The sequence below is a fragment of the Zonotrichia leucophrys genome, chromosome 2 (assembly GCF_028769735.1).
Source record: "Zonotrichia leucophrys gambelii isolate GWCS_2022_RI chromosome 2, RI_Zleu_2.0, whole genome shotgun sequence".
Lineage (NCBI taxonomy): Eukaryota > Metazoa > Chordata > Aves > Passeriformes > Passerellidae > Zonotrichia > Zonotrichia leucophrys.
Genome location: NC_088171.1, coordinates 59,716,022 through 59,740,666, shown reverse-complemented (window position 1 = coordinate 59,740,666; position 24,645 = coordinate 59,716,022). Strand labels below are relative to the sequence as shown.

General features: G+C 35.2%; 1 protein-coding gene across 2 annotated transcripts in view; it reads left to right on the top strand.

Moving 5' to 3' along the window:
* Positions 1–24,645, top strand: part of ATP9B (ATPase phospholipid transporting 9B (putative)) — a 154,607-nt gene that overhangs the window by 55,839 nt on the left and 74,123 nt on the right. For both annotated transcript variants that reach the window (XM_064705159.1, XM_064705157.1), the window contains exons 8-10: positions 6,282–6,376; positions 15,207–15,287; positions 21,667–21,742. In XM_064705159.1, the coding sequence (XP_064561229.1) occupies positions 6,282–6,376; positions 15,207–15,287; positions 21,667–21,742 (252 nt within the window). The remainder of the gene's footprint in view (positions 1–6,281; positions 6,377–15,206; positions 15,288–21,666; positions 21,743–24,645) is intronic.

Genomic DNA, 24,645 nt, shown 5'->3' with positions numbered 1-24,645 from the left:
CAGAGAAGAACCCAGACATGTAGTGATGGTTTAGCATTATCTCTGATTAATAATAACTGACAGGAATTCTTATCAGTTACATATTATAGAAAGTAAATGTAATTTACTTTTATGATTTTTTACTAATAAAGGTACATTATAGGGTTGCTTTTTGACAATATCTGTAATGGAGTGTGGAATTCAACCCTGCATTTATGCAGAAAAAACAATACCTTTTCAAGACTGGGGTGCCTTGCTTTTATTATGCTTGTAAAATATGCATATTCCTGTACATTTGCTGTATACAACTAAATTATAGTTGCTTCCCTCTGATGCATCTTCCTTACTCTATAACATTAAAATGTGTGCTATGGCATATTTGAATTATACCTATAAGTTTACTTTAGTGCTTATTGGCAAGTCGACTTTTTAAGCTTGCCGATAATTGGCAAAAAAATTGCAAGCAGAAATCTATTAACTTTAATGTTTTTTGAGAAAAAATTAAATACAGTTTTTAGAACTTCTGTGTTGATTAACTTCTTATACATTATTCTTTACTATGTACACTGATGTTTGTAACAAATACCATAGATGGGTTGACTGGTAAGGCCCTGTGGATTTCCATGTACTTGTGAAATCTAAAAATAGAAATATAAAAAAAAATAATTTCACTCCAAATGCTGATTTAATAGATGTAGTCAAAGACAAGATCTGCTCTAAATTATTGCTCAAAGCAAGAGCAGAAATAGTGAAGGATCAAAGTGTGCAACTCTTTTATGATGTGTCATTTACTTTGTTGCTTTTTAATGCTAGTCAGAATAAGTTATTCCTTAGCAGGGTTTTTTTTTCCTGAATTGAGAATCCTCTTGTGTCTCATCTCATGACTTAGAACTGCTTTCTCAGACCCTTCCTGCAGGCCAGGAGTCAGGAAATGAAAATTAAGTTTGGATACTGGACAAGTTGGATAGCTTAGTTATGTCAAGAAAGCTGTCTTAATTTTTCATGTTGCTATTTGTCCAGAAACATGTCCAGTCCTGGAAAGCAAGCATTAGCATATTTTATCTTTAGGTATTAGCATATTTTCCAACCTTCTCTTTGTAAAAGCAAAGCTAGTAGACTTCATTATCAAGAAGGAAGTAAGGAGGAAACTCGGTCTTTTCATTCTGCCACTCTACCTAAACTTTTTGCTTGCCATTTTCAGAGTCTGATTTGCTCATAATTTCCATCAGTTGATGAATTCATTTTGAGATATTTAGATTCAATTATGCAATCTAGGATTATTCAAGAGTATTAGTGCCTAATAAAAAACATTAGGTCATATTTTCATACCTGGTAGGATATTCTGTGTCTGTCTGGCTATCTAAAGGCACTATTAGACTACTAAGAAAAGTATACAACAGAACAGTCTTTGCCTAAAGCCATATGTGAAATTAAAATGTCTATGATATGCAGGAATATATGTAATCTAACACAGGAGAGGCTACAAATAGCACACAGTTTTGATTCTGCGGCAGACTAAATCAACTTCTTTAGGGCAGTTGAGATTTCCTTTCCCCACATATTTAAAATATTAAATCTCAATATTATTAGGATAACGTGAATTTTTTTTCATTACAGCTTTCCATTAAAATTAAGGGATGCAGTTCTACAAAGAATAAATTATTTTCATTTTGTGAAGTAATTGCTTTTAGTCTGTCAATTTTGGGTTTCTTGTGTTAAGTACAAGTTCTATAAAAGCTACTTGTTTAACAGGCTGAATATTAAGGTAATTGTTCTGAGGAGAAATTATCCATCTTTTTGCTTAACAGAAATATCATTTCCAAATCAAATAAAACAGAAACAAATAATTTAATTAACAGCCAGCAAATTTTCTTTTCTGACTGACTTTCTAAATAAACTCTGGAAGCTAAAAATCATTAAAGAAAATATGTAACATCCCAAGTAATAGCTTGTTTTCAGAAGCTTAATTTAAAAGCTGTATTTAATATTCTGAAGTATGTATATAAAAATAAAATGAAAATGTTTGATATTATTAAAAGTTCATATACATTACTATAGTTTCAGGAATTTAAAAACATCCACATATAAGGAAATTAATACATAAGCTATGATTACCAAGTTTGGCAGTATAAAAAAATTAGATTAGGCTACCTGGTGATGATGCATAGTATTAATTAAGAGAAAGGATATGATATAAATATGTTTTACTTGATTAAGGAGATTCCCTTTCTGATTTTGGGGAAGAATTTTTTTCCTTTTTTTTTTTTTTTTTTTCTCTCCTGCACATTTTTTTTAAGGTGAAAATATTCCCAGCTTTTTCAAAGGATGACCTGTATTTAGTTGGAGAATTTTTGGTCAGGGCCTTTTTCTTCAGGATTCCTAGAGGCAGGTAGGCGACTGCTGCATGTGCACTTGTACACCATTCCCAAAAGCATTAGACATGTACACGTCCTTCAGGTATTATCTGATTGAAGCCCTAAGTCCATCACACTAAGTAGAATTCTTCCTGCTTACTCTGTATTAACAATACAGAGTTTGTTTGACAAATCTAGGCCAGGCATGTCATGGCTCTAGATTAGTGCCATCATAGATAAGCTTTTTTATCTCTATTTCAAAACACTGTAAAAGCTACTGAAGTAAGCATTATTTTTCTTCAGTATTCTACTAACACACTAAATACCTTTAAAAATATATTTTTATCCATGATATATCAAAAAACATAAATAAGAAGACTTAATAATTATCAATGTATCCTTATAATGTGAAGTTACGTAGTTATTTCAAGTTCTTAAAATCATTTAATCCTTTGTATTGATGTGCAGTTTTTCCTTGGAAAAGTAACCTTAGGATAAATTCTGGACAGAACTCAAATAATTGAGCTTTTCCTAAACCACCAAACAGAATTGTGAAACCAAAACAGAATGGTAGTTCCAAGACTTCCCTAAGCATTCAACTTTCAAAGTTTCAGCTGAAAAGGTTTCAAAAATCAATTTAGTTGCTGCTTGGGCAGCACTTTGCATGCAGTCATCTATGTTGATTTCTGCCTGTCTTCAACTGATTAGGCTCAATGAATATTACATACTTGTAAATTAGTTTAAATGTGCTCATAAAGTTTGTACCACTTTTGATTAATGCTTAATCTATATAGGTCCCGTGTAATTTGCTTGAATTAATCTTAAATTCTAATTCAGATAATGCCAAAATTTTCACTTGAATGATGGAAATAAGTCAGATGTTCACAATGTACAACTTTGTCTACTAATTTTGAAGAACTTTATAGTTGGGGGAAATGAGCAGCTGAGTGCTTCACTGTATAAGGTAGAAGTTTTAATTTTGTGCATTCTTCTTTATATGTAGCCTTATAAAAATTTCTCGCGTTCGGTGCGTAATTAAATTTTTCTTTTTTAGTTTTTTCTTTTTGTAAACAGCTACTTTTGATTGGTAAATACTTAAAATACTTAATGGCATTTCCTTAAATGCCTCATTTTTAAAAGCAGCACAAACTTCAAAAAATTCTTGTGTGCTGTAAAATAATAGTCAGGTTCAAGAGTTATTTCTGTATTCAGAAGGAATAGCAACTCCTGACATGTATAGATTATTTGGGGATTTTTTTATTTTTCTGGCAAGTCATATTCGGGTTAGCAATGTAAGAGACTTTTCACACTGTCCTAAAGTACGTAACACAATTTTTACAACTTTTTGTATAAGCTTTTTGATTTTAATTTTGTTATTGAGGGAGGAGGGTGCAATGCTTCCAAGCATTTTAAAATGGAAAAATAAAAATACTTTTTTTTTTCGAAAGACTTTGATTTTTAGAAATTTTATGTACTGCTGACTCAAATACCTCTCAAAGGTAAAGTACATTTGACTTCCACACAATACACAGTGGAGAATATTTAGTTTTACAAATTTAAAGGTTTTTGGTAGGGGTGAAGAGTTCTTTTTTTATACTTTCCAATTACATATTTAATCTTCCATGTTTATAGCTTAGTTAAGCCGGATTAACTTAGAGAGTAGTTAAATTTACTTAGTCACATCTACTGCAATATTTGAGGTGGAGGGGAGGATTGTATTGTTTCGGTTTTGCTTTTGTGATCACAGTTGAAAGCTGACTTGGCAGAAAGCAGTCCTTTTTTCTGGATAAAAGGGAAACAGGCTATGAGATAAGTTATTGATGAAATTAACTGCTGAAGTAAAGAGGAAATGCAGCTGGCCGATACATGTCATAGTGTGAGCTCTATTAAATGAATATATGTGCAGTCAACCATTCACAGCAGCCACACTGGTCTTGAACTGCATTGATCTATAGTATAATTCTAAATGAAATTGATGTGAGAGAGCAACCATTGACAGCAAGGGTAAAGAGAACCATGAAATGTCTTGTACAGGAAAGGTATGATGGAGAGCAGGCTCATCTATGCCATGGACAGAAAATGCAGTGATACCGTGGTGTTTCTAGGTACGTCACGCTTCATTATAACGCAGTGGATGTTGCTGACTCTTCAAAAAGTGCTTTATAGTATTTTATTCTAAGAAGAAAATTCATAAAGAATTCTATTAAGAATTTAAAACCAGTTTTTCAAGAACTTCAGACACAGCTTTGCAGCTTGCATCTCTGAGCTTTGGGTGAAATTTAGCTGTGATAATGCTTTCTGAGAGCTGTCTATATTAAAATTTAAAGATTTGTTTATTTACAATGCCCTTAATATAAATAGAACTGTTACAGGAAAGCTTGTAAGATTCTTTGAAGTCTTTTGTGCAAGAACACTACCTTTTAGTCAGGTACAATTTCAGGTGGCTTTCTCTCAAGCATGTCTTTTCAGGCACCCATTCATCAAACTGCTTAATTTGCAGACTTTGATGGATAAAACATTGAGTTCTATTAGACTTTACTTACACCAGAGTCCACTTGTCCTATAAAATAATCTGTCAATTTGTGTTCACTGGTAGGTACCCTTTCTTGGCATACTGCCTTGACACATTCTGGCAGACCTTCTTCTTGTCTATAATGAGATTCAAATCTGGACAAACTCCTTTGCAGTGTTTCCTTCTACTTAATTGCTACCATATCACTTCTGGGGGTAAAATTACTTTGTTAGTTTGTATTGGATTGGTTGAAATACAGACAGAAATATGTGTGTGTTTATATAAATGTCTGTTTGTTAAAATTTATTAAAAACTTTTAAAATCTATTATTTGCACACCCATAGCACCCAGTAACAATAGTGTATACATTTGTTTAGCTGTAGTATAAAGGAAATTATAATTACTATTTCAGAAATATTTACAGCTTCTCTAGTGTAGCAATTGTGAAGAGCGTTGCTAAAGTTTTACCACCTTTTTAAAAGGCTTCAAGCTTAATAGAACGGCAGTTAATTTTGTATTTTTAATACATTCGCAGTGTTTGCGTGTGGTCTTTTTTGAATCTTACATTAGTAATGCATGTAATACTCCAGACTTGATGATATCCATCAAACTATGTATGGGGGTAAGGGTAGGCTCCGCAGTGGTCTCAGTTTTCTGTTCCTTCAATCCTGGTCTTTGGTCTGTACAGCACACTGATTCTCTTTGGTGTATTTATATCAGTGTGTATCTTGAGTTTCCCTCATATCTTGAGTACTTTGCATGTGTTGACAGGTTTCTTTAGTCTTGGACCACCAATAGTTGCAGATGATTCAAAAATACTTTTAAGTATCATACATTCAGATCCACGTTGTTTTGAATGCTGTCCATTTTAAGGACTTGTTTAATTTTTTTTTTTCAGAGAAGGCAGGAGACAATAAGCACTGAAAGTTTGTGATGTCATACCAGCATGGAGAAAAAAATTACAGTATTCTGTAGTGTTGGAATTGTACAAGTGACAGAATTACATAAAGAAATGAAATTAAATCTTTTTCAACTCAAGTTGAAGTTGTATCTTTTGATGATAATATTTGAAAACCTGCTCAGAAACTTTGAAGAAATCTGTCATCAGTTTTTAAAGGATTCTCATATCCATCACAAAAAATGATGCTCAGTGCCCATGACAGAATATTGTTTCCATTCCTGTAAAATGTGGCCTGAATGTGGGTAAAATTAGACATATTGCTAAATTTATTAGAAAAAATGGTGCAATTGTGTGATATCTAAAGCATCCCTGGAAGAGAGCACACAGACACTCCAAAATACAAATCTTTTATATCTTGCACATTTATTTTTAAATGATTGTAAATTGTGGTTTTTTTCACTCTTTTACATGTTTTTAACCCAAACTGAATTTTTGAAATGGAAATAATAGTTTGATGTCTCTTTGTAAATTCAAGGTTCATGTTTCATTCGAACTGACCAGCTGGATGGGGAAACAGACTGGAAACTGAAGGTTGCTGTCAGTTGCACACAAAGATTGCCAGCTTTGGGGGTAAGCATTCTGTTTGCTTTTAAGTTATCTTCTGTGTATGCATCTATATCTGTTATCCAGAAGATTATTACAGTTAATGTAGGTGATGAAAACTACTACAGAACTAAGGTTCTGTTACCAGAACCTTAGTTTTTACAATTAATAAGGCACAAATATTCCTGGTTTTGCAATGAAAAGAAACTGGGTCAGAACTGGATTTTTATCTTTCACCCTAGTGGTTCCCATTGTTGTCCATGCAGAGATTCACACTCTCCAGAAGCAAGTCACAGTTACAGTGTTTTCTACCAAGTACAAATTATTCTTGTCTCAGAAACCATTGCTTTAATCACTTACTTGTGAGCTTGGAAAACATAGTCTGCTTCTGGAAGATGAAGTGCTTTTTGTTGTCACCATTCTTTCTGATGCAACTAAGTACAATGTGCCAGTTCTTGCAAGCAGAGCTCTCTAAGAGTGGCCTAAATGTGGGTATTTTTTGAGTACATTCATTTGTTGTGTCACGAGTAGTTCTACAGTCACGAAAAGGAGGCCAAGTGTGTGTCTCTGTGTGTGTGTGTATATATACACATCCAAAATAGATGCATACCTACAAAAGCAAATGTAAAATTGTATAAACATCTCCTGTACAAGAAGCTCAATTGTTTCCTTTGTACTGGGAAAGCTTTCTGTTATACTGGCGTGTTGGCTTGGTATTAGGAGACCTCCTTTGAAAACATACTCAAGTGACAAGCTCGTGGAAATTTACCTCTACAGAATTTCTGGTGTTTTTACACTAAATCTTTTAAGTGTTTTATTAAAGGCAAATACACCTTAAGAAGACTGTTTATATTCCATCTCAATGGCAAAAGTGTTAGATTATCTGCTGGATCTTAACAGGACTTCTGCAGTTACACTTCCCGAAATAGAGTTGCTGCCACAGTGTCATACTAGCAAAAAGGAGAGGTTTTCTCCTGTGTTCATATTTTCTGACTACTACCTTCAAAAGTGACAGAAGGAAGAAGTAGTTACATTGCACTTTAATGCACTTTAAATGCACTTTTAGAGGATTTGAGAACAAGGTTTGGAACCAAAGGTTGGTCATGCCAGACTGAGATGCCAACTGAGGCTTCAAGTCATGAGTTCTGGTGCCAGAACAGACTTTAACAAATATTCTGTAACCTGCAGTTGAATTTAGTGTTTGGAATAGTGCTTCTGCTGTCATTTTTAATATTTAATCAAGGCCTTCTCTTGTTTTCTCATTAAAATAAAGTTATATCCAAATTAGGGACACATGTAATGTGTTTGACTAAAATACAGGCAACTTTCTATCTTGCTTTGATTTTTTTTTTTAATTTAGTAGTACTTCTCCAACAGTTACTCCTGTATTAAACTTAGGTGTTATGTTTTGTCTTTTTTTTTTGGAAACATCACTGACTGCAGTTGCAAATACTCTGCAAAGCACTGCCTCAGTGTTTTATTTGTTGATTATAATTTTGATATTCTCAGCTTAGAGGTCTTGGTCTACCGAGGCTGATGAAATCTGGAGTAAGTTACACTGCAGAGGCTTCTCTGTGTTATTGTTTGGAAAAGAAAAAAAAACCTTTTGCATTAACTTTGCTTTTTCCCCTAAAAAATTCAAATACATGTTTAAATTTCTTCCCTTCTTGTTAGGAAGAAAGCATGGAATTACCTTTCTAGCTTTCATGTTAGGAGGAACATGAAATTTTTGTATTGTAACTTTTATATTATGTTCTTTGTTTAAAAAAAATTATCAATAGACTTGATAAATAAAGCATTAGGCATCTATGATGATAATGCAAAATTATGGCTAAATCTGTGCAGTATGGAGTTTGGAGAACTAAATAAACTTTTCTAGACTAGTAAATCAGAAGTGATTGAAGTTGGGATGTCTGCATTTGAATGGTGGGACATGCAGCCTCATCTTCCTACAGACACGAAGGTTCACTTCAGGGATGTTTGTTTTGGGTGTGAAGGGGAGGGAAGGCAAGTCATTGCCAAGACATTACTTGTTCATCTGGGAAAAAATATAGTGGGGTCAACTGTACAATAAAGGAACCATTTCTTCCTTAGCTGTTTCCACTTAGGGCTGTTAACCTCCATCTAACTGTTCTGGGCTTCTTGCAAGATCTTTATACTCTCTCTCTTGAGCTGTAGGTGACCTGAGTCATATTGTAAGTGTGGTTAATCAGGAGCTGCCCACTTAACGCACCTCTCCTGGCTACCAGCAGCATGTGAAAGCCACCAAGCAGTTGATGTGTCCCTGCCCTTTCTCACACCACTCAGTTATTTGTGCTTAACAAGTGCTATACAAGGCTTTGTCTGCATAAGCTGACATTTCATCCTGAAGTGACTGACCCTGGGTGTAATACTTCCTGCCAACTAAACTGAAACACTTCCAAATTATTCTACTATGGGGTATGGACAAACCACTTACACCTGGTGGTTCTTCATTAAGCTCATTTTAAATGGCTGCTCCCAGCAAGACTTAGATGTTTGCCGTTCTCATGTCTATGTCTGCTTTGCTCCTAAGCCCCATCTGTCTGTGACTTGCTTTGGTGGAGTGGTAGGCTAATGAACCCAAATGTAAATGGTTTTTAAGGGATTCTCATATCCGTCACAAAAAATGATGCTCAGTGCTCATGATAGAATATTATTTCCATTCCTGTAGAAAAGCACATTAATAATTAGATTTCTGCAAAGATGTTTTTACCTTTACTCAAAAACAGTGATATGCAGGAGTGTCAGCCATGTAAAGAAACTCTGTGGAATAGACAACTTCAGAGATTGGTGTGGAGGTCTAAGCAAGCTATGAATACCAAACTAACAAAAAATAGCATTATGAAACTGTTTTACTGTCAGCTTATTTTTGGGCTTTATAATATAGTCATAAGCTATATTTGTATGTGGGCCGTACAGGAAGTCAATGTAGTCCCCAGAATTATTTTGTTACAGTTACACAGGGGGCTCCCTTCCTGTAGGGAACGCCAGGCGGATGGCGCAGTGACCCGTACAGCTGCCATGTCCGGCAGTGCAGCCGATGCGTGCTTGCACCCGGGGCTCCCGAGCGCCCCTGCCGGCTCCCGGCTCGCTGCGGCAGCTCCCCAGGCCGGCACAGCCCTCGGTGTGCCCCGAGGCTAAAAACCCCTATGGCCGTGTGATGGACCCGCGCCCGGCGGCTTCTCCCAGGCAGAGCCCCTGCCCAGGGCAGCGGGCTTCAGTCGCGGCGGCTCTGCCCTCTCTGCCCCTGGGCTGACGTTTCGGGCCGTTACTGGATGGATCACATTATTCCAGCCCGCCTCTGCCCACAGTGGCTTCCAGAGACGCACCACACGTCACTGCCACAGTGGCTTTGTTGCATTCTTATTGTTATTATCATATTTCTAGAGTCCCATACTGTTGTTATTATATTTCTAAAGTCCATACCTTCTAGCTGGTTTTCTACCATGCAGCTCTACTTCACAGGGGCTCCTGTCTGCAGAACAGTTCCTCGTGGCTTCACCGGAGCTCCTCCAGGGCTCTCAGCCCACCCCTTTTATGCCAGTTATCTTTACAAGCCACAGCTGCTGCCCAACTAAGGACTTCACACCAGTAGCTCATTTAGAATAGCTAGGACCCACTTATCTAATACATAGGACCCTTACTACAATTCCCCCTTTTTCTATTACTAACAGATATATTCAAATACAATATAGATATTCAAGTACAATACACGCATTTCCTTACAATACACGTTTTATCCCGAGATCCAAAGGCCTCATACAACACACAGCTTCTTGCTCAAAGGCCATATTTCTCGCAGCTCCTGTCTGCCACAGCTCCTTGATTCAATAGCTACGTTCTTCTGCAGCTCTTGGCCACCTTTCTCACAGTCCTGGCTCTAACACTCCGGGGTCACCAGTTGTTGTTATCTTGTTGTATTTCATATTTCTAGAGTCCCATACTATTGTTATTATATTTCTAAAGTCCATACCTTCTAGCTGGTTTTCTACCATGTAGCTCTTGTCTGCAGCACAGTTCCTCATGGCTTCACAAAAACTCCTCAAGGGCTCTTAGCCTACCCCCCCCTCCCCCCTCCCCCCCTTTTATCCCAGCTACCTTCACAAGCCACAGCTGCTGCCAACTAAGTCCAACTTAGGAGGGACTTCGCATCTGCAGCTCATTTAGAATAGCTGGGACCCACTTATCCAATACATAGGACTCTCACTACATGGCTTCTCCACATCTTTGTGATGTACTTCAAATCTGAGACTTACAGTTCATGCTTCTGTATTGAAATATGTTTTTAATAATTAAAAAATACAATTTATGCAAGTTGAACATAAAGTAGACTATGAATAATTAGCTGTAGTGTTGGATAGAATAAACTCTCCATATTTATCACTCATTTTGAATTCTTTAGTTGTAAAAACATAGTCATTAAGGTTGGACAAGACCTCTAAGACTGCTGAATCCAGTGAACAGCTCCACTGTGTGCACCACTAAAGTGTATACCCTAGTGGCGCATCCACATGCCTTTTGAACACTTCCAGGGATGGTGATTCCCCCACTTCCCTGGACAACATGTTCTGATGCCTGACACCCTTTCTGAGAAGAAGTTTTGTCTAAGATCTAATCTAAACCTCCCCTGGAGCAACTTGGGGCCATTTCCTCTGCTCCTGTCACTTGTTACCTGGGAGAAGAATCCGACCCCCACCTCGCTACAACCTCCTTTCAGGTAGGAGAGTATCTTGTGTTGGCATGAGCTGTCAGCCGTGTCACCAGAGCAGCACTGTAATCCTACCCACTGTGGCACCCAGAACAAACAAACCTGCAGACCTTCAGAGCTTTTCTTAAAGAACAGATGATACCACCAAGATGATCGGTACAGATTTTGTTGTCTTTCTAAAGCACTTAATGTGATCAGAGAATTAAAATTTCAGCAAGTCCCTTAATGATGGCTGAGCAGCAAATATGGTAACACCTGGATTAGGTTTCTTGCAGTTTCATAGTTATAGGTGGGACAGTTCTGGCAATACACAAGTTCTGAGGCATTCTTCTCTAACTTGTGTGATCAGCTGTATTTATTAACAGCAGTGAGGTCACTGTAATTTTCAATAAATGGTGACTTGCTGATTTATATCAGAAGATCCATACGGCAGTAAACAATACCATTTACATTTAATTAGTTTTATTGAACCAAAGGCAATTTTATTTGCAATGAACTACATGTTATGATTAAGAATGTATTTTAATGATCTTTAAGTAAGGTGAACAAATGTTGCCCTTGACCTAATAGAGGAGATTTTTCTATGTTATTGATAACCGTGGCAATTTTTAAATTGTGAAATGCAAAACAGAGCATTTTCATTATTATACCATCACAAAGTCATTTTCTGACTTGTGGTGTAGAAGAATGAAATGCATTCTTCACAATTATTATTTTTAAGTATGAGGTAATTAAATGCATATAAATTTTTAAGAAAAACTCATCTACTCATATAAGAATATTTTTTACTTGAGATTCAAGTCTTTCATATAGTTTTTTAAATCTAGAACTGTTACAATCCCCACCCAAATGCGGTTTTTTGTCTTGAGTAAGAAAATAAATGAGATCATTTGACCTTATTTCATCCTTAAAGTGATGTAATTTTAGGTATAGAATACTGTTTCTATTGAAGGTATCAGTAAAATTATTTGGCTTCAGTGAATCAGCAGTTCAATGTATTAGTATGAAAATAAAAGTCTTTACTGAAGCTGAGTTTCACAAATCCCCCATTAGTTAAATCATTAATAAAAAGTAGTTGCCTTTTCTAAAAATAATAGAATCAAATCCTTTGTTTAAGGTAATTTCCTTTCCCCTTGCTTTTGTATAAGGGAAAGCAATGACATAACTGAATAGGGTAATTTTTTGTTGCCTAGTGAGCGGAAATTATATTTACATATAGTGTTGCTTACAAATCATGATGTCTCCTTGTTAAAATCACCCTCACCATTTCTTTCAAGACATTGAGAGGAGAAATGCAGAGCTTTCATACTGGAAAAGCAGCACTTGGTGAAAAAATATCTTTATATTACAGTAACCTTTCCTGGTTGCTGAAGGGAGTCCATAGGAAATTTGTCTTCTGTAACTGTATCATTCTTCAAGTTTTTGGTTTTTTTTACCTCGTATTATAAAACTACCATATTTTATTGGCCTGAGAATGGTGTCCAGTTAGACTACAGAACACTTGGCTACAGCAAATAAGAATCTTTAACTCTTTTCTTTACCCTAATAATGAAAAAAATACTTCAGAAATCTACTGAGCTCAAGTAATATGCTTTTATGTCTTTCTGCTACTCATGAATTAAATGCCAATTTAATTAATGAGTAGCAGAAAGATTTCACTCAGAACATAGGTTTTTTTAATTTGCAAAAAAACCCCCATGCCCTTCTGGAACACTATGCCAGTTCTAGCTTGTAGCATTTTAGAGTAATGCCAATAATGTGCAGATCTCAGTTTTTCACAAAGGTAAGTAAGTTTGTTTCACAGTTAAAATTCAAAAAAGAAAAAAATGGAAAACACAAATTTAGGTGTTAAATGAGAAATAGAAAAGGGGAACTAAAACATAAAAAGACACCAAAGGAATGTAGATAGGTAGACTGAATCTTTTACATTTGAGATGAAACAAAGGAGAAGATCACAGTAGAAAAAAATAGATTAGAACCAAGGAAAATATATTACTGTACAAATGCCAATTCCCTTTAAAAAGGTGCATATTTCTACTTTCTTTTATTTTAATTTTGCTTCCCACTAAGGCGTTCTTTGAAAAGAGAGAAGTTGACGCATTTCACTAGCAGTTTTTATTGTGTATATGAGCATGTGTGTGGTATTGGTTTTCTTCTGTTATCCACTACTGAGAGACTCTTTATTTTTCTTTGCATAATAAAGCACATAATAGCTTAGATTAGCTAAATTGTAGGTGATAACAGATTGGAGAGAAGTGAATGATGAAGATATAGGACACCACATGTGTATTAGTTTCATATGAATTATTTCTCGTGAACTTGTTGAAAGTAGGTAGGAAGAACAAGGGTGCAGTGAATGAACTTTGTGTGATAGACTTCAATAAATGTCTAGTAGTTTAAGATAAAGGTAAGTTGTGAGATTCAGTGTTCAGATTTCATTCATGTTTTGAAAAGCATATGAAATATAAAGTTTTTTGGAAGCTGTGAGAGATTTCTTGTCTGCAGAATATAAATACAATTTATTATTCATAGAGCTACACATTTTTAAAATAAAGTCAAACATATTTCATAAATTTACACTGGATTTTAAGAAAGCATTCCTTTTGATAATGAAAAGCAAAAATATAGTGATATTCATCAGTCTAGCCATTGTATCAGAGATAATAAAGGATATAAATATGTTGGGTTTTAAGACATTAACACAGATAGACAATTGCAATTTTAGTTAATTTTTTTACTGTTCAAATTGTGAAACATTCTTACATTGAAAATTTTGGGGAAAAAAATAATGGCCTACTTTTAAAAGTAGCATTTGTGCCAAGGTGTGGTTTATATGTCCTCGAAAGAGGCTGTAAAATAAATTCTCCTTTGGAAGGCAGCACAACCTAGCTAACATGAACAGGGTATTGTACCCATGTAATTTAGTCCCCAGAGATGGTGTTTGATTAGCCTTTTGCAAGATTCATCTGGTAGTAAGGGATGGAGCTAACCCAAATAATTAGGTGCTACATAGAGTGGGAAGGTGTACGATCTTCCATTTGATCAGAGATTGCAATTCTTAGATTTACTTGGAGTTGGTATCAAGCATCTGCTCCTCTCCAGAGTCGAAATTGGATTGTTGTGTATTCATGCATAAATGGTCAACTCCTTTTGAAATCCCTTTGCTGCTGTTGGTTCTTATCACCTAAAAAGCACCAAAAATTTGCTTTTGTGATTGAAAAATTCCTTTCTATCACAGTTTTAGTCTGTAGTATATTTGCTGTGGAAGGTGCATGTTTTAGAGCAATTATTTGATGAAATAATTGTTTCAGAATTTTAAGGTGAACTTCCCTGGGCCTCTAGGGACAACTCTTAAGATCTAACAATCATCAGATTTATTAGGGTTTTTTTTCTTTTGTTTATAGTATACTGCCATTAGTTTATATAGGCTGTTACTGTACTATCTTAGGTGTTTCCTATTCTTCCCAGTTTTAGGGTAGGAACATTTGTGGATTATTTGCTGTCATGAGTAGTGGTACCACAATATATTAGACCAAATTTTATCAGACTAGTTTTGATGTATCCCTGAGTTTAAAGATTTGAGTAATCCTGTTGATGTAGTCAGGCTTTCCTGAAGCTGGTAGGGTTTTCTTGTGGGGTTTTCACTGGAGTGCTGGAGCATTCAAGAGAACTCAAATCCATTTCATTGTTGCCCGTTGTACTCAGTTGGCTTTGTCTTTGCTGGAAAAGTATTTTTTTTCCTGTTTCATTAAAAAACCCAACCAACAAATAAATCAACTGTCCTCCCTCTCCCACTTTATTTTGAGGACAAATATCTGGAAAATATTGTAAGATTACACTATTATTAATTAAAATGGGGATGTTAAAAGAAATTAGATAAAATATCTAACTCATAAATGTAAAACAGTTTAGTTTTTGAACTATAAACACATTAAGGATATCAACTTGAAAGTGATTCCTTTATAGCAAGATGTACTGGAAAAAACCCCCATGTTTCTTAGTTGGGTAAAAGTTGTGTGAGCTTAGTTTGGGGTGGGTTGGTGAGGGTCATAAACTGGAATCTTTACCAGGTCTTCAAAATAAATTATTATATTTAAGTAATAGCAAATACATTATTCTGTTTTACAGGATCTCTTTTCAATCAATGCTTATGTTTATGCTCAGAAGCCACAGCTGGATATCCACAGTTTTGAGGGTACTTTCACGCGGGTAAGTAGTCCATGTAGATAAATTTTCTACTTTCCTCTTTAATACCTTAGTCCTACATGTAGTGTCAACTTTGTACCAGATCTTTCCTTGACTTTACAGCAGTATTTTTTCCTATGTTCCTGCCATGGCAATACTTCATATAAAAAATATCCCATTAAACATGTATGGCAGAAAATGAATGCATAAAGATTACCTGAAAAAATCTGAATTGGAGAGTTGAATATTTGTTGATTGACATCACTTTGATCTTTTTATGTGAAACTCTTTGTGAACAGTATATTGTTTCCAGGCATCTGATGTATTGTTCATATATGCCAAAAACTGACAAGTTGAATAATAGCAGTAGCCTGAGACAATGTATATGCTAGTTTATGTGCAATAAAAGTGTGCCTTGTTTAACAGCATTTCTGCTGTACTTCTAAAGTTCAGTTTTCTCAAAATGTAAAAAAAGCTAAAAGCTACTTATGGGGGCTTTGTATTTAATCTCTTTTCCACAGATAATTATATTCAAAACTAATTATGAAAATAACAATGCAATAATATCTATGTCTTGTTTCTGTTGTTTTTAAAAGGTGGCCTGCTAAATTTGACCTTATAAAGCAGTGTCCTAATAGGTCGTAATTCTTTTTTTATTTTCATAGATTTCCAGTTTTGTAGCAGTATGTTAGCAGATATAGTGATTATTCTGTTTGTTTCAGCCAAACTCAGTGGTGTTAGACTCATTCCTCTTGATGGTTTGTTTCTAGAATAATTTGAGAGAATTAACTGCTGCGGAGGTAAAGAGAAGGGTTTTTTCCCCGTGACTCAAACTGGTAATAGGTTTTGTTTTGTAATTGGAATTCCAGTTCACAATTGTAAATACACTGATGAATGAGATATTGCAATTGCTGTCTCTCAAAGACCAGTTTATACTGGGTTCCATAGTCCATGCTGCCTACAAAGTAAATGTCATTTGTTCACACCTTCTATAGCAGTAAGCAACAGTGTTTACTTAAACCTTGTATTGACCAATTGTCCAAATGAAATTTCTATTAACAGCTGTAAATTCATATTATTCTTCTCAGTGGCTAAGTGTGTGATTTCCTACATATGGAACTCTTTGGAATCTTTTTAACAACTCTGGTATAAGTAATTGAGACATTGGGAAATCATCACAGTAATTTGTGTTGTGGGTTCTGTTTGTATACGTCATAACACTGTATGATTCAAATATCCCAGTGGGTGTAAATACCTGTGGTGCATTTTATGGTTTCAGGATTGCATATATGGTTTTTTTGGGTACTTCAGTAGCAAGGGTAGTTTAAACTGAACTTGTGTGTTCAGTTTAAAGCATGTGAGGGCATTGCCCTCAAATTTGGTTCATAGTGAATCACACTAGAGATTTTTCAAAGGTTGGTTTTTGTTAGTGGTGTATCTTCTGCATTGTGAAATGCTGTTTTAGGACACTTGTTTACTGATTTATCTTTCTGCTTTTGCTGTGAGCCCTTGCTTCTTACAATAAATCAGTTCTTGCATCTAATTTCTATTTTATGTTAAAGGAAAAAAAATTGGTGTGCTTAGTGATGCTAATGCGTACATTTTTTCTACTTAAGCATTGATGTTCAAAGAATTCTTGCAAGGTTAGGTTGACAGGGTAATAGCACATTGATTTTTTTTTTTCTTTTTCCCCCCATTATGGAGACAGAGTACTAACAATGTAAAAGACAAACTTAGATAATTTCAAAAAGTATGTGTCCATAAAACAAACCAGAAACTTGGGAGCACAGTGCTGGAGTTTCTATGAGCAAGCAAGGTCTAAGTACAAATGTATCCACAAAAACCCTATGAGCTGACAGAAGATATATTTTGCAGAACACCTGCATAATCATGTCAGGAGACATAAAAGCTTTGCTTTACTCTAGTGATATTTGCTAGCTTCACATGAAGTTGTTTTCCATTGTTCTCCATAAATTTTGGTGTGGTTTTCCATTGTTCACCACAGATTTTGGATATGCAGTCAGTGCATGAAAGTGAGTGTGTGTCCTTGCATGATCATGTCTGGCCCTTGAATAATGGCATAAATTAATTCCTCTCCTCCTTTCACATTTACTAGACAGCCTATCAAAAAACAATAGATAAGCTAAATTAGTGTTTTGTGGAAATTTATGAGATAGTTTTATTTGTTCTAAGGGCATCATCCATGTCTTTGCTGAGCTTATTTTTAAATAGTGGTGTACAGAACAAGGATGTAAACAGATATAACTACTAGAGTTGCTCTTCTCTCTGATGCTCCTCTGTAGGCTTGATAAATGAGGGAGCAATTTTATCAATGCTGAAAATCTGTAAAAAGACAATAAACGGTACCATATTTCTTAACCCAACTTTTACCAGTTAGAGCCTAAAGAGTATTCTAGAGCATTACATCAGTGTGTATTGGCATAGCCAGTATTATTTAACCTTTGCTTACTTCTGTATGGGATCATGGAGAGTCTCTTGCTTTTAACTTTAGCTATTTTTTGTTTAAATTTGGGGGTTTCTTTCACTATTCTCTTGAGAATATTTTCCTTTTATTTCTTCTATATTGCAGCTCAGTTCTGTCCCCATATTCTCTTTATTTACTTTGGAACTATATCTTAATATTTTTAGATTCTAATAGCAATCTTAGAAGGCAAAAGACATTGAGTTTGGTTCAACTACTTCAATAATCTTTTTCTTTCAAATGGTACAGAACTATATTGTATAATATATATAATTTTTAACAATATTGCATCTTGTTTGATGCTTAAAATAAACCTAAACTGATGTAAAACCTGGTGCATGTAGCTTTATTAATTTACTAGTAGAATCTCTGGCCTGACGCTAATTATACAGACTTTTTCTTGGATATGCCTTGCATTTTAGTAGAGAGAACATTAAGTCACTTTTTTCATTCATGTTTGGTAAAGAATTACCTGTTTGAAAGCAATGGTTGTGTTCACTTCAATCTGGCTTGCTTTTATGTTGCCACTGAAGAGAATGGCATTATGTTTTGGAAATCCTTGGGATTCCCCTTCCTTTATGCCAGCAGTAACAACTATACAGACAACTTGACTAGGGAGCTAATGTGTATGGAACCTAATCTGACCCTGTCCAAAACACATACCAGTAAAAGGAACATAGCCAGAAAAATTAACTGTGGGGTTGGATTGGAGAAGGAATCTCTTTCAGTGATTCAAGTAAATTAATGTGTATTCCACTTTCCTACAAAATTGATGGGGGTTGGTGTACTGTATCCTGTCATGCAGGAACTGAGATAGAAAAGGTCAAATAGAAGTGGTACACTGGTTTACTCAAGGATTGGGGATTTCATCTCAAAGACCTCACTTGTTATTTACAAAAATTTCTAAAAAATGAGAGCTTTGAAATTTTTTAATGACTCCTTGAAATTTGTCATGATCTTTGGTCAGCTGTATTGTGAATTCATGAAAGGACTTCATGAAATTATTAATGAAAGGACTGAAAATGGGTTGTATTCAATTTTTATTTCACTGATCATCTTTCCTTTCTCACTGCACATGCATGAGCTGCAGACTAATTTCTGCAAAGAAACTATAGACAATTTAAACCTCTATGATCAATGCTGCTCACAGATTAAAAAACTGAGCCTGAATATGAAGCTTGAATATAATACTGAATTCCACTATTCTGGTAATGAACTTAATTCAGAACCCAAAGACCAAGAAACATAGAGCTGCCAAATGAAATTCAACCCAGCAGACCTTAAGTGGAAACTTTGTCAGCTGGACAAAGAAGCCCTTGTATGTCAAATTTCTGCTGTGAGAGAGAGTGATGGATTTCATTTAACCCAAAACATACATTGTTCTGTTAGTGTCAGAAAATTTGCAGAAATATCTCTAACACAGGTGTGGTCTCACTCAGGAATTGCAGTTCTTGTCCTTCCCTGCTTCATCTATCCCTGCTCTCTCTCTAGAAGTACAAATAAAAATAGTGTGAAAGAGCTAAACCCTTAAATGCACCTTATATTTTTCATTTGAGTAACTTAGAACAAAAGAAAAATAAGGGTAAGTCATCATCTGATTGGGCATGGAAGGTGTGATATTTTGGAAATGGAATGAACTGAAGAAAGCTGAAAATTTTAGGTGAGGGCATAATGACATGAAGGTATCATAATGAAATAAGCAGAAGATAAGGGATTGGCAGACTCTTCTGTGGATGAGCATGAGTGGAAAGAGAGAGAGCTCATTTGATGTTTTCCTATTTTGAATCACCTAAAACAAGGTATTTCACTAAATCTTGTAGCAGTGTTAGACATTGAACAAGTGACTTTTTCCTAACCCTGTTGTCAGCTCTCTACAATAATTGCAGGGCTTTTGATTTCTTCTTGTAATATGGAAGAGTTTCACAACTCAGTCTTACAATCTGCTAACTGAAAAATAAGGGAAAACAAAGGATTTACCTAGCTTAGTATCCTGTTCTTGACAACAGTCAGAAGCAGAGTGCTGGAAAGCAGAATACAGCTAGAGTAAGGACACAGTAGTTCCTCCTCAAAAGAGCCACCTTTTTCTTAACACAAGATGTGGAAAATTTCCTGAGTTAGAGCTGTTTTCTGTAAGTAACTTGCAATGAATTTTCCTTCTCTAAACTTACCCAGTTCACCCTTGAACGTGTGTAACCTTTTAATATTGAAATTGGAGGAAGTTATGCAGACTAAGTACATATTTAAGAATGATAGCCTGTTTTTCAATTTTGTTGACTTTATTTATGACTTCTTTCTTCTTTTGTAAAAATAAGCAGTATCTATCGTCCCTTTTTAGGTGCTTGTTTCATAGATGTCTGTCATATTCTCCATTAGAAGCCAGGTTTATTTAGTCGTATCTAGTGTGGTAGACATGTTGACCTTCCTTATTGCTCTGTTTGAACATTATCCAGTTCTTTTTGCTTTCTGTTTGGAATAAACACAAGAAATAATCACAGAAGCCAAATAATTTGAGAACAATTGTAAATCAAACCAGGTATCTAAGCATTAAGATGTAGGAGTATAACAAATAATTCTTGCAGTATTAATTCCTAAGGTGAGAATCAAATAATTCTCCTTCTTTCTTAATTTAAGCCTAATCTTATAGAGCATTAATGATTTTTCACAGAATATTCTGAATTGTAAGGGACCCACAACAATCATCAAGTCTAAATCTTAGTGAGTGACTCATAATGGGGATTGAAACCATAAACTTGGCATAATTAGCACCCTGCCCTAACCAACTGTGCTAATCCCAAGATTGTCAGAATACAAGTCTTGATTCAAAATTGGTGGTTTTCTTCTTAGGGCTAATTCCATATCCTCCCTCTCTTCCCCTCTGTTTTTGACAGAATGGTTCACCATGCCTTTTAAACAACAATTTTTCCTCGCTTAGGAGAGTAAGAACTATAGTTTCCTTGCTATATTGGGATCTCTTGATCTATGCACAAAAAGTTATGTGTTTAATTGGAGATTTTTCTTTTTTTATAAACAGAAATTCTTGTGCAGCTCTTCCTGTGCTAGGTAATTGTTTCAAAATAGAGATGAAAAATGGGCATAGGTTTTGATTATTGACAATATATATATTGCATACTTTGATAAATAAGTCATCTCCCCTTTCTTGCAAAATATTTAGCTACAATCTGTAATTTGATCAAATACACTTGATTATCCTACCTCCTAAAGTTGTAAACAGCACATTTCACAGCTGCTAATGAGCAACAAATCTGTACATGCTCCAAATTGATTATGAGAGATTGTCTGTTTACAATCTTCAGATCATTATTGCTTGGGAGGAGAAAGGGGAGGAAAAAAAGGGGATGTTTAAAGTAATCAGGGAAGCAGCTTTCTATTGGAAGTATTTTCCCAAGGAGTATATATTTTGTAAGCATGTGGTAAGATAATACAAGCCTGTGTTTCATTTTAAAAGTTGCAATATTTTTCCCTGAAGTTTGTATGATGTTGATGAGGTGCAAAATGATGATCACCATAGCTTACTGTAAGAATTATACATTATTTAAATACAGAACAGGGTGTAAATTTTTGGGAGTTAGTGTTCGTAACTCACCTTAACTGCATGTTGTAACATAGTGTTCTGCAGTTTGATACATCTGAAGAAAAGAATATGTTACTTTTAAAATACTTTTGACTAGTTCTTTTAGAATGATTGGGTAGAAGTAATATGAACTTCAAACCTTATTTCTCTTTTTAGACAGTGTTTTGTATCTGTGTATGTGCAATGAAAGCTATTATGCAGTGATTGATACAAAGATGCATGCATCCTGTCAGTATTTCATACATCCCGTCAGTTATTCAGATGGTATAACATGGTACTTAACTTCTTGTAATGGCGATTCACTTATTAGCTGTTCTTATTTTTAACAGGAAGACAGTGATCCTGCAGTTCATGAAAGCCTAAGCATAGAAAATACGTTATGGGCAAGCACTGTTGTTGCTTCGGGTAAGTGCTGCAATACAAAGCTGCTAATGTATCTAAATACTTCCAAGGAAATGCATCCTTATTTTTCAAAAGTCATTAATATTTCACATTGTAAAATACTTTTATCTTCCAGGCTATTAAACTGTTGCTTTTCCGCCTTCCCGTTGGTTTTATCATGCTGCTCTAAATATTTTCATACATTTTTAATCCTCCTTAATAGCTTTAGGGGTTTCTTAACTTCCATTTTGGTCTTTCAGTATTACAGTCCCTTGTAGCCCACTGACATCACTGTCCTTTTTGATTTAATTAAATAAGTTGTAAGGTGCTGTGTTCAATCATAGTGGATGCTTTTCCGTGCTGAAAAACAAGGGTAGTTTTGTGTTTTTTAGGAGCTTTTCTTCTATGTATACTCTGTGATTAGTATCTTCTATTAGGCGAAGTCTTAATCAGAAATAGTAGATAAGTTTTGAAGTTAGGTAATTTTAAAATATTGGGATCTAAATATTATTACTGTTTCATGTATGTCCTAGATATTATAAATGAGTACACATTAATACCACAGAGCATAGATGCTCTATTCAGACTTTAAGCCATTGTAACTTCTTGGTTTTTAGAGCAGAATTTTTTTTTTTTTCATTTTTGCTCTATGTAAGAAAAGTCAGAAGGGCAGTGGTTATTCTTCTGCATGACAACTGAGAATAAGAAACTGAGAGAGCATGATTTCTGAAGAGAGCTATGATTTAAGATGGCGATTTGGAACAATTGGAAACAGCCAAGAAATGGGAAGGAACCAAAGAAATTTCCAGCTAAATTGTAAAGTTAGTCCCTACTATGAAGAGATCACGTCAGTGAGGGGCCTGCTGGAAGGATGTGGGGAAGAGATGAATTCTGACGAGGTAGAAAAGAAGTCTGTGACTGAGCACTCCCTTCCCAAGTGTTGAAAAGACAGTCATGATCTTTGATTCTTAGTGTTGTTTGGTTTGATTGCTCTGGAAAATTATTGCTGGAAAATTACCACTCTAAAACTGTGGTCAAATGGATGATGCCTAAAGCTGTCCTCAGGTTTTTAACTTTGGATAAAAAGATGCTTCTCATGAATTATAAATTTCAATACTGTATAAACTTGGTTTGAGTTTCCTTTTCCTCAAATCTATGTGTGGAAGAAAACTAAAAACAAAGACTATGCATTTGCAAACTCTTTAATTCTGAGTCAGTATATTTGAATTTTAATTGAAAGCTGTTCATGTTTTCATTTCCATGGTAGATGATTTTGTTTAGAAGTGTAGCTATTGACTGATTGCTCTTGATCTGCTATCTAAATTTGGTACCTATATTAATGGAAACAGTTCTCCCTAAAATTTATACCTTAGCATAAGTTTGAGTTTTTTATTTCTGAGGGGTCTTGTGAAAGTTTAATTATTTATGAAGGACTTTAGCTCATTATTAATTATGACAGTGGAAAAACATAGGAAAAGATAATTCTCTTGTTGGGACATAGTTTTAATAGTGGAATAAGACTTTAAGGCAGACTAAGGGTAAACTCACTGAACAATACAAGGTAAAGAATATTGAATGTCTCTTCAAGACTGCAATGCCTTCTGAAGGGAAAAATAATGTGATCATGAAATTAAAAATTGTGCTGTGGTGTGCATACAGAAGTTACCTTGAATTTAGGTACCAGACAAAAATAATTTCCTTCAGTAACTGATTTTGTGACATTAATTATATCTAACCTCTGGCATATCATTCATTTCACTTACCTAATTTCATGTATTAACTGCAATTTGATACCATGGTTATGTGCTTCTCTCATGTAAGTACTCATTGTCCTATAGGCCAAAAATCCAGATCTTAAGCATTACTCAGGAACTGTGTGGATGTAATTTTAGCATTTGATAGGATTAGCCCTTCAGCAAAAACTAGGAAATTATTTCCTTCAGTCTGTTGCTTATAAGACATTTACAAGATCTTAGAGGTGCACTGTGCATATAGTCATGAGGAAGACCATAAGGTAAAGCATCTAGCAAATTGTTAAAATTAAGATGCTCTAGATCTGGTTGATAACTGATGCATCATTCAGTTGTTTCCACTTCACTTCCAAGTTGAATGTACAAAACTAAGTTAGAACACTTGATGCTGAGCTAATTAAATTTATCTGGGTTTTTTTTTTTAAGAGTAGATTTAATAATTGAATTTCAAAGATTTGTGACAACTGAAAATCTTAATAAAAATGCTGGTCACTGTCTGACTGCACTATAAACATACATAAGCTGACTTGCTTAAACCTGCCATGGAAGGATATCAAAGGTGAACTCTGCCTACACAAGTTTGCAGGTGCCTCTGCATTCTCTCCCCTGGTATAATCAGTCACAGCCTTTAATTATATCTGAAAAATCTAGTGGAAGAATATGCTTGTGCACAGCTTCTATACATAAGTGACACTAAGATTTCATTAAAACAGAAGAATAAACAGCTTGTAGTATTTGAAAGTGTGCCATTTTTCTACTCTGTAGACAGCTCCTTCACCCACACTTATATCTGATTTCAGTGTTGTCACTGTCTAGGTTCACAGTTCTGTTACACACATTTTTCACTGCAAAAGTCTATGACATCTGTATGCAAACCTAATAATTCTATTACTATTCCACTTTGGTTCAAGAAAGGATTTGAGGCCTGAGTCCAGACAGTGGAGGGTAGAGTTCTGCCCTGCGATGTTTCCTGTGTATCTCTTCATTTGTCCTAAGACTCTTCAGTATGACAGTCTTTAATACTGTCTGGCTTGAAAGGCTGCTCCCTCCAGTGCTCTCTAAGCAGCCTGGACAGCATCTGTTACTAAGCCAAGCAAATGTGTGACTCATTGGGACCCTGTTAGGCCCTTTCCAACCCCTTGTAAGTTGCTACAAAGTGTTCTGGGTCAACCTAGC